General features: G+C 42.5%; 2 protein-coding genes across 2 annotated transcripts in view; both read left to right on the forward strand.

The window, feature by feature from the left end:
- fhip1b (FHF complex subunit HOOK interacting protein 1B) overlaps positions 1-4,715 on the forward strand; it is a 33,450-nt gene extending 28,735 nt beyond the window's left edge. Inside the window, exon 13 of the mRNA XM_086220844.1 lies at positions 4,664-4,715. The gene's annotated coding sequence lies outside the window, so the exon portion shown is untranslated. The remainder of the gene's footprint in view (positions 1-4,663) is intronic.
- Positions 4,702-7,600, forward strand: LOC147252512 (uncharacterized). Its single transcript, XM_086220845.1, has 3 exons — positions 4,702-5,736; positions 5,782-6,645; positions 6,736-7,600. The coding sequence occupies exons 1-3, from the start codon at positions 4,702-4,704 to the stop codon at positions 7,477-7,479; spliced, it is 2,643 nt and encodes an 880-aa protein (XP_086076971.1). The 3' UTR covers positions 7,480-7,600.
- The last annotated feature ends 2,996 nt before the right edge of the window (positions 7,601-10,596 follow it).

The following is a 10,596-nucleotide window of genomic DNA, read 5'->3' on the forward strand; positions in this document are numbered from 1 at the left end:
CGAGCAACTTTTTATTTTACCTACCATCAATAAAATAAGATTTTCAAGAAGAAGCAAAAAGATTTCATGAATTGTTCAACAATTCATGGGTCAAGTACTCTACTGTGAGAACCCATTCATTCGCCTTCAAACGGGTTTGCCGCTCTGCAACCTGAGCAGAGAACCTGCCGTGAATTTCACATCTGATATCCTCAACAGGATTCGTTTGTGTCATTCAGTCAAGGTGGAAAGCTCTCGAGGTTCAGATGGCAATGGAACCGGTTCCTTTTTGGGTCAGGGAAGCTAAGAGCACAATCAGGTGAGTTATGAATTTGTTGGAAAGTTCATCAGAATGAAGATATTTTAAGGTACTGGATGAGAAATCTACCTCCATGATGGAGGTGAGACCCTGGAAAGTGCCCTGAGGAAGAGGCCCCAGGCTGCTGAGCCTGACCAGCTGTCAGACCTTCAGACATCTCTCTTTCATGCTCTCTGTCACCACAACAAGTGGAAGCTGAGGGCATCCTGTAGACACTGGATCTACTTGATGTTACTCTTTGTTAAGAATGAGGTTCTAGTCCCGTTCTATTTGTAAAATGTCATTACACATCTGCTATTATGATTTGGCAGTATATAAATAAAACTGACTAGAACCCAAATGAATTGAAGGTTGTGACTTAGAGGATCCGGGTTTTCCAAGCTCCTCCAACTAGTGTCTGAAATTTGTGACCTCACTGTGCTCCTCTTGACTGTGTTTCCTCCAAGAAGAAACACAGGAGGGACTTCATGAGTCACTAAGGTATAGACCGGAGGTTTTCAAAGTGTGAGGTAGAATATCCTTCCCAGTAATGTTCATGCTGTCATTCACAAAACAGCCTTCCCAGCATGTTTCCTGTCAGTTTACAAGGTCTTGAGTTGAGAAATTGCCAATGCAGATTTTCCCCCAAAATTGATTGCAGCTCATATTCACATGTAACCCTCTACATTCTCCACATTATCTCAACATCCCTGGGACACCCTTAAAGTGTGCATGAGGCTGATGAGAGCCGGAATTGATTTTCTGGGAAAATCTGCATTGCGTTTCACCATATATGATCTCATAACATTGCAGGGAAGGCTGTATAGAGAATGACACCAGGAACGTCACAGCGGGAAACGCATATTACTGCCCTTCACGGGACATTTTTTCCCTTCCTACCAGCAGCATTGCCATGCCCACTTAGAAGGCACAAGACATGAATTTTCCACAATGTTGCTACACGTGTTTATAGTGAAAATCACCAGTGGAGCCAGGAAGGTCTTCTCAAAAGTGTCGTTGGCACTACTTATTCATGATGCCTTCCTGGGAGCATGCTGGAAAATTTCAGGGAAAGGTTGCATTTATGAATAAGGGTCAAGTCTGTATAAGTACTATTAATTATTACCCTTATTATTCGACCATCCTGAGAAAATGGGATTAACAAGGGATTCAAGTGATCACACAAAGGCCCTGGAAATCAATGATTCATGCATTGGACCAAATAACAAGTAATGGTGTCATGTCACCATGGAGTATCAAACTACCTCTAAAAGCTCAGAGGTGTACGTAGTACTTCACAGGCTGTCCCACCATATTCACTCTATGAGAGGTAGGTCCTTAAAACACACACCAGTACTTAAATTGATTCATATAATCCACGACTAGAACACAAATATGTCAAGTATGGATGCACAGTTTGCATACAGAGGAAACCGGAGTCAGCTTGGCTGTCTCCTAGCAACAGCCAACAAATGGGGAAACAGCACAGAAGGACGGCCAGAAGTTAATGAGAAAGGTGAGGTAGTAAGGACCTTTACAGAAGTAAGCGTGTGGAGCATGTGGGTGTAGCAGCGCTGCTTCCTGACTGGGGGTAAGACACACTGATGGATTTGATTACCACATTCATTTTATTTATGTTGTATTTTTCATGATTGCATGGGTTTTTATGCATAGTTTTTATTTGCATTTGAGCATGAAAAATAATTTGCAATTATTGTGTTCAATCAGCCTTTTGGACTTTTAAATTATCACGTTTAAGTGGAGACAGTAGTCAGTAAGACTGAATGTTTTTTCATTGTTCCTACAAAAAGAGGCACTCACAAGAGTAATTGGACCCCCGCTCATCTATAATGTAACTGAGTAATGTGAAGAGAAACCTGATCTGGTTCATGAAGATATGGGACTGCCACTTTGCCTCAGATCCGCCTGTCAGTTACTGCCCACGGATAGCATAACTGGTGACTACCAATGGAAGAAGTACCATATCGACACCAGTGAAGTTGAGCATGACAACACGCGACGTTGAATGGGAATTCATGTCTAGATTCATCTTAAGTTTAACAACACAAGGCCGGCCCCCATCCTTCAACCCCCCCCCCCCCCCCTCCCCTCCCCTGAAGCAGTTGATTATCATTAATCTATTCTGAGATGATGCGGGTATTCCTGTGATCAGATAGAAGTATGTTTCCCTGAAAAGTGAAAATTTAAAATATTAATTATATTTGCAGCAGTATCTTGATACAAATTCATGAAATGAAACAAAGAAATTAGGTAAAGCGATTGAAGTTAAAGCGGGGAGACATCAAGATGCCACTGCAGAGAATGTCTCATGTTTAGACTTCAGATGGCGTTTAATAGCTGAACAAGGATCACAAGAATTTGCAATTATTTTAATATTTTGCATTCTTTGCATTTTTATTTCCTACAGTTTGCCAATTAATTAATCATTAATGTCTTATTCAGTTAAATTAAACTGAATTGAGATTATTCTAACACGTTCCACACCCGTTAGTCTCTCTGGCTGAAACAATTCGGCCTATGCGTGGGAGATTTGACCAACAGAGAGCACCATAACACTAAAAACACAAGCTGGGCAGTGTGAGGAGGACCTGCTCAAATCAAAAGCCTCATGGCCCATCCTCAATTAAACAAACACTCATCTGAGGATGCACAAGTTGCTTCACAACAAAGACTATCACTGGAAACCTCACTTGTTTGTTTTTTTCTAAAAGGTTGATAAGAACTCGATTCGATTTTAAACAATACACTGTTTCACGATGGTAAAGAGGAACAGAAATGACTTGATCTGGCCTTTGACCCAGTCTGCAGCAAAGTTCAAGAGGTTTATGCTGGGAACGCAATTTCATTTCATCCTGTTCAAAACCATAAGACATGAGGCAAATCTTAGCCTTTGACGTGGATATCATCATCATCATCATCATCATCATCATCATCATCATCATTTTTACCTGCACTGAAAGTACCAAAGTTAACATCTCTGCGAGTTTCATGTCCAGTCAGTGACAGCGAGGCAATACTAAAAAAAGGATAATTATCAAATCAGCCTTCACGCATGTATAACCTTTGACTGACATGGAGGCACCTCTGAATTTGCTGTGTCACCAATACAGCCTATTTGTTTTTGTAAATTATCTGTTTAGACTTTTATAATCAAAAAGTTTGTTTCGTGGTGAGCGTTGCTTGAGAATATAATGATAATAATAATAATAAGAAGAAGAAATGTGGCCCTTGAATGCATAATCATATTCTTCATCTTTTTAAAGACCTATCTATATAAAAAAAAAATGTCTGGGATGACAAATTCCTGATTTACACGTTATAAGTATGGCGCCTCCCCGGGGCTCCATTATTATCACACTACATCACACAGAAGACAGGCATCTTCCACTGCAGCGTCTCTCCACAACACTTTGCTCTGCTTCTGGATAAATATCAAAGCAGAGACTATTTGCAGAACTGGGGAGTAGAGAAGTGTAGTTGTCTTGACACATGGAAAGTTTACCTCCCACTCCCACCCTCACTCTGGATGCCGCTGGCTGTCTGCCGTCATTTGAAATGGTAATAGATTTTCCTGGTATAACAACTTAAGCCTTGCGTTCTCCTCAGTGCTGTTTCTCTCTGCTCTCGTCCTTGTCTTTGTTATGGCCTTCGCTCATAGTGGCATCAACTTTCCCTTAGCTGCTGTTTACTCGTCAGCATAGAAGTCGCTCCATAATAAACACCAGTAGTTTAAAAGTATTTTGTCATTTCTTGCTGAGTGTGTGCCAGTGGTTCTTTTTGCATCAAAATACATGTCTGATCATGGTCATGTTCCATGTGTGATACTGCCATGATGGCAACTGTCCACAGAGGTGGACAGTAATATACCAGACTGACTTATTGTGTAGAAAAAAGTCTGATAATGAACTAAAGCTACCTAATACCCACAAACAATTACATTTTTCCTGATTGTTACCCTTGTGTCGATTGTCATTTCTGATCACTTCGTTAATGTCTTACAAAGAATTTGAGTTGTACAACTTTGACTTAATACTTAGATTAAAGTCTCTGCTTAGCAAGTAATCTATGCTTACAAAAGTAGTGCAGACCAACTGCACATGCACTGAATGCTGAAGATAATGATTGCAGATGACAGCAATTTGAATAGCTGTTGTTGGTAGGGTCTGATCTATGGCTAGTATCTATTCCTTGTTGGTTACAATTTAATTCAATTATATTTATAGAAATGGAAACAGTTGAGAGGTTTTATATATAGACTCTTCTAGGTACGAGTTACCATATATCTGTATTGGCCAAGATTTTTCTGAATGTGAATGTGTGCATTCATCATCCCCTGTCATTACCTCTTCTATTTTCCCTCTTTAGAAATGAAACATCTAAAAAGGAATAGCAAACCACCTACCATGATTGTGGAAAATTCTCTGGATAGCAGCCCCACTTCCCCTTTTCCACCCCACAGCCCCAATTCTGATCATCGGTCAGACAGTTCTTTCCTTGCTTACCTGCCACAGTCCCTTCCATGCTGGGCTACGCAAGCACAGTGTGATCTTGCCCAGGCAGAGGCGGAGCTTCGTCGCCTTCAAGAGCATCATGCAACTGAAACAGAGGCTGTGAAACGGGGAGTAGAGCGGGCCATTTTGGGAGCACGTCAAGAGGAGCGGCGCCTGTTGGAGAGGGTGGAGCAGGACCACCGGGACACTGAGCAGCGTCTAGAGCAGGTCCAGAAAGAAAATATGGCAGCAGCCAGAGTTAGCCAGTCCCTGTTGGACCAAAGGCTTTGTAAACTAGTCCTTCTTCAGCAGAGGATTCGGGAGATGGGCCAGAAGACTGATTTGGATCAAAGTGTGTCAAATCAAAATCTGTTGCTGAGGGAAATCACTGAATTTCTCCAACCTTGGGAAATCTCTGTTTCCCTGAAGAAAGTGAACTTCAAGCCCAGCTCACAACCAAACGCTGTGATCTTTGGAGATATTCGTATGCAGGATCAAAGCCTGTGTCTGCATGCTGGGGGTTGTGGGCCACAGGGGCAGATGTGTGCTCTTCATTCACAAGAGATGCAAAGTGATGGCCCAAGCCAGCAAGGCTCTGGAAAGGAGAGAAGACTGCCGGAACAGGGGTGGACCTCTCCAACAGGCAGGGTGGTCAGAAAGATTAGCCTCTCTACCAGGTGTGATCCAGAATCAGAGGAGAAAGCAGTGACTTCCCTCCCAAAGCTTCATCACTGGCCTCCACAGTTTCTGCACTCAGGATGGGAATCATCCCAAAATGATGAGACCGAATCTGCCACATTTGAGTGTACAGAGGATGTTAATCTGGCAATCCCTACAGCAATCAATAGTACTGAAAGCAGGGATACTGAGAAAAGGGAACATGTGTATAGTGTGAACAGAAATGAAAAACTTTGCTCTCCCAGAAACCACAGGAAACCACTTACTGTTGTCTCTGGTCGGAATCTCTCTCCCTCCCCTGAACGAAGACATGAGCATGCTAAACTGAGCCACCATTTGAGTTTGGACAGCCAGAGTGGGGATAAAGGAAAGGTGAATCAATATTCTAACTGTCGACTTCTGAGGTACGGGAACAGATCCATAATATCTCCCAGGATAACTCCAAGAGAGCCTTCGGCCAGCCAAAGTTGCCTAGACCTCACTTCCAGGGGCCGACCTCATTCTTGTCTCAGCCAGTCCTCCGATGAACACTCTCTGGAGACATTTGGAGATTCTGGCCGAGCAGCCTCACCTGCAGACAGCCTTGACTCGAGCTACACCTTCATTGTTAGTCCATCTCATGATTTCAGTATGAACAGAGGCTCTTTGAATTACAATTGCCGTCTATCAAAATCTGCAGTGGACTTGACACGCAAGACACGCCCATTGATCAGTGGTGGGATGAATGAGCGTATAGGAGTGTGGCGGATGAAATGCAGCGACTTAAATTCTGTCTCAACCTCTCCGACACTTTGTCGGTGGTCCAAAGTCTCAGACAGGGGACAGGTTTTCTCCTACTCCGAAAATCAGGATCAGACTTTTATGCGCCAGCCGCTGAATAACATCACAGTGTCCGGCTCAGAACAAGCCCTGGTTGCTAGGTCTCTATCGATGTCTGTCATAGATGGCTCCTCTCAAGAGCCAAAGAGAGGCAGAAGAGAGAGGGGAGATGCAACCCTGGTAGATTTGGAGGAGGAGGGGGATACATCCTTGACTTTATTCAACCCAAGAGGAGTCCATCTCATCAGGCAGTTTGGGAAACAGGGTTCAGGTCGTTCTGACCTGACCCTGCCAAGTGGTATCCATTGCACACCACAGGGCCAACTCTTTATAGTGGATTGTGGAAATGCACGTGTTCAGGTACGTGAGTGTTTCTGACTTCTACACAAACTAGTGTGTGCAATAGCAAATTGAGTTGTAATAATTTTGAAAACTTTAACTTTAAACCAGGTGACTGACCCTCGGGGAAATGTCATCCAGCAAGTGACCTCCCCAACTTCAGAGGGCTCTGCCAGACGGTGCAGGAACTACTTTGACATCGCTGTCAATGCTAAGGGCCTGATTGCACTCAGCTGTGCAGCAGAGCGAGCACTGCTTGTGTTCAGCCGGCATGGGCGTCTGCTCCAGACCTTTGGAGGGTCAGGCTTCGGCTCTGCAAAAGATGAGATCGAGGCTCCCAGAGGTGTGACAGTAACAAGGCTGGATGAGTTCTTGGTAGCTGATATCCGTAAAGGTATTCTCATTGCCCTAAAACTTGACCATAAGACAGGCTCCCGTCTAGAGCGCACAGTGGTGACAGGGTTTCACCGGCCTTATTTGGTGGCAGCTTGCTTAAGCTCTGGCATTATAGCTGTGTCTGAAAGGGGTAGTGAAACAGGTCGTGTGCCTTGCATCAAAGTCCTAGAGCCAGGCTGGAACACATTAAGAATTCTAGGTGTGTGTTCTGGTATGGGACCTGTCCTGGTCTGCCCCTGGGGCATCTGTGTAGATGCAGATGGGAATGTGCTGGTAGCAGACTGGGGGGAGACACACAGGGTCTTATTATATCCAGCACAAGGAATGGGCTGGCCCTTGGTAACCCAGGGTCTGAGTAGTCCACGTGGTCTGACCATGCTGCCAGAGGGCCACCTGGCTGTGTCTGACAGCATGCACCACTGCATTAAGATTTACCAGTACAAACCATCCCAAGACTAGAACTCAAGAAGGAAGTGTGTATATAAAGAAGTATTTTTCAAACTCCAAGTATGAAACATGTAACCCAGTTTCCAATTTAGGTGTCCTCATTGTCTCATATTTAAACTCTCCACCTTTAAGTGCTGATTCAGCATTATATCTTTGCCCTTATGCACTTTGTAATTTCAATTTAATTCTCTAATAGGAATATATGATCTTAAGTGTGGTCTGAGGATGATTGAATCCCATCCTGCAGTTTATTCATCAACTTTATGACCCTGCTTAGACTCCATAATATTATACAAGTAATATTATGGAGTCTAACAAGAGTATGAAATGGTTTCGTGCAAACAGAAATACTGTTTAAATGTGACTGTCATAGTTATTTAACATAGTAGCAGAGACGTGTTTTGTCTACATGTTGTATATCTATTTATTTATTGGCAAGGTTTTTTTCTTAGTTCCATTGCTTCCATCACACATTGAATGTAAAAAATGATGTATTTAGTCATGTATGTAGTTGTTTTTTTTTCTGTTGTCCATATCTTCAAATAAGTCACTGACTGTAGCGTGGGCGTCTAGCAACTGAAGGTTTGATCCTTGCTTTCCCCGGTGACCATGTCCAAGTGTCCTTGAGCAAGACACTGAGCCCCTAAATACTCCTGATGGCCGGGCGATGGACTGGTGACCTGTCCAGGGTAAACTCCACCTCTCGCTCGATGTCTGCTGGGATAGGCTCCAGCCCCCCCCCCCCCCAAGACCCTTAATGGATAAGTGGTATAAAAAATGGATGGATGGATGGAAGTAATTAATTGGAGTGCGTTTCTGCCGCATGGAGTATGTCCTGAGTGTGCCTATGTTTGTTAGGTTCTGCGGAGATCAATCAAGACTGAGTCAGTATGTTGGCAGGAAGTTGCAGATGTGAACCATCGCTAGAAAAAAAGCAATTCTGTCAGGTCCTTTCACGTCAAGAAACACAAGAGATAATTATGAGCTTGTTTTGTTTATTATAGTACAAATTGGCGGTATGGCTCTGTTCAGAGGAGTCCCCTGATATTTTTCATGAGCACCATGAAACAGGGGACCAGCAGCGTGAGGGAAGGTTCTCCCAGTTTAAGACTCGAAGAGCAATGATACCCCGTGAACAGAGCAAGCGACATGACATGGAACGATTTATGCCATGTTATACACGACCAGGTGGAGCTGGGGAGGTGGAGGGGAGCAAGTTGCGAGTTGGAGAAGCAGGAGAAGCAGGAGAAGCAGGAGAAGAAGGAGAAGCAGGAGAAGCAGGAGCAGACAAGCAGCAGCCAGAGCAGCATAAACCAGAAGCTAGCAGTGCGGATCAGTGCGGTAAAGTTTGAGAGGAGCCAATCAGAAGCGAGGGATTTGATCAGCTGATGCAGAGCAGCTGCAGATCGCTGATTAATCAGTTTGATTGACGGACGGGAAAACCAATAGCGCTTGACTACCATGGCCTGACAGAACTAACGCTGACGCTCGATTTCTTTGTTTTCCTTTATGACTTTAGGATTTGGCAATGAGATGACTGATGAATAAAAAATCACTGTAGAGTAATGTGTGCATTCTTATTATTTTATATTTTTATATATATATATATATATATATATATATATGATAAATGTTGCAAGGTCAATTTATTTTCATTCATACTAATCTTTTTTTGATTAATAGGCATTTGTTTGGTAGATGTTCTATTTATTTAAAATAAACAAACTTCAGAACAAGGCATTCCCAAACAAACCAAGACAACTCAAACACCAACACAGATGTTATCTAAATTATTACTGGAAACAAAATCTTGCATTCGATCAGACTTCCACAAAAGACCCCAACGGCATCAACCTTTATTTCAACCCTCAACCATTAGGCGCTTTTATGTCGAAATCGCACTCAAGTTCTATAAAAGTAAAGCACTGGGATGTTTGACATGCTCCAGGACACTCTACCTTTGGCGTGGCTTGCATCTTGACACAAAATTAATATGTTGGCGGAAAATCTGTATATTAAGCATGATCTTTGCCTTGCAAGGCTTTCTTTAGCCTCAGCAAAAGTGGGTAAAACATCCAATTCCACTGAACACAAGCCCCATTAGAATGTTGAAGCTGATGAAAACCACAATGTTTTACACATAAAAAGAGTGATCCCCTGAGTCCAACACCCACTTACTCATTTCTGTTGCCAAGTGCAGAGGAGCATAAGGGCTTTGTTTGCATTTTAAATCAATATCCCTCATTGGATTCACTCCAAACTCTGCAGATTAAACACTCTCACTGCCTTCTTCCTCTCAGTGCTCTTTTGAAGGCTCAGAAAGGCTTCAGAAGAACATTACAATTATACTACATTCTGTTTTGTCTACTGTGAAAAAAAGTGGTGTACTACATAAAATGTCACAGAATATATAAAATGTCGTCATTACACCGAAATGTATGGTGCTGAAATGAGATGGAAATAAATATGTCAGCAATTTCATGTGTAGTGGTGATCATTTGGGAAAAAAAAAAAAATTGTGTTACACTTTCATTTAGTCACTTGCCTGAATTCTCTAACAACATAGCCTGTTGAAATTAAGTTCACTTTTAAAGAAAGGTTGTATTTATGATGCGCCTGTATGGTTAAGGTCTTGGATCTATCTTGTTTTTCATTGGTGTTCTTTCCCTGGTGCTAGCACGGCTCATCACACATCACCAACATTTAATAAGGTGTTGAGAAGTCATCTCACGTTGTCACACATCTTAGTGGAGTGGGTGGCAGTGGAAGCGTGATGTAATGATGGCTGACTACGTATCCCTTCAGTTAATGAACAGATAATTCAAAGGGATATAGGTGTAACAAGTGTATCGTCCCCTCCTGTATGGCAACAGACCATCAATATAAGCTGTAATAGCAGCATTATGAATTGGGATGGTGCCACACAATGAAAGTGTCTACAATTTTAGTCTTTGATTGTCAATTGTCACTTTTTTTTGTCAAAGTTGGGTTCTTTACATTATCAAAGTTATGTGTTAAATTCCTCACAAAGTGGACAAAGTCAGCTATGAGAATAGAGTATTAATAATGTTGCACAATTTCATGTAGAAATAAATCTATATTTCACACAAGCATGAAACATCCCATGAA

Source organism: Aulostomus chinensis, chromosome 12, assembly GCF_037954235.1.
Source record: "Aulostomus chinensis isolate RoL2024-O1b breed Wild chromosome 12, RoL_Achi_v1.0, whole genome shotgun sequence".
NCBI lineage: Eukaryota > Metazoa > Chordata > Actinopteri > Syngnathiformes > Aulostomidae > Aulostomus > Aulostomus chinensis.

Excerpts from the sequence above, each read along its gene's own strand:
- LOC147252512 (XM_086220845.1), top strand. The coding sequence starts at position 4,702 with ATGATTGTGGAAAATTCTCTGGATAGCAGCCCCACTTCCCCTTTTCCA. Across the intron at positions 5,737-5,781 it reads ACAGGAAACCACTTACTGTT|CATGCTAAACTGAGCCACCA; the intron begins GTCTCTGGTCGG and ends CGAAGACATGAG. Across the intron at positions 6,646-6,735 it reads GTGGAAATGCACGTGTTCAG|GTGACTGACCCTCGGGGAAA; the intron begins GTACGTGAGTGT and ends ACTTTAAACCAG.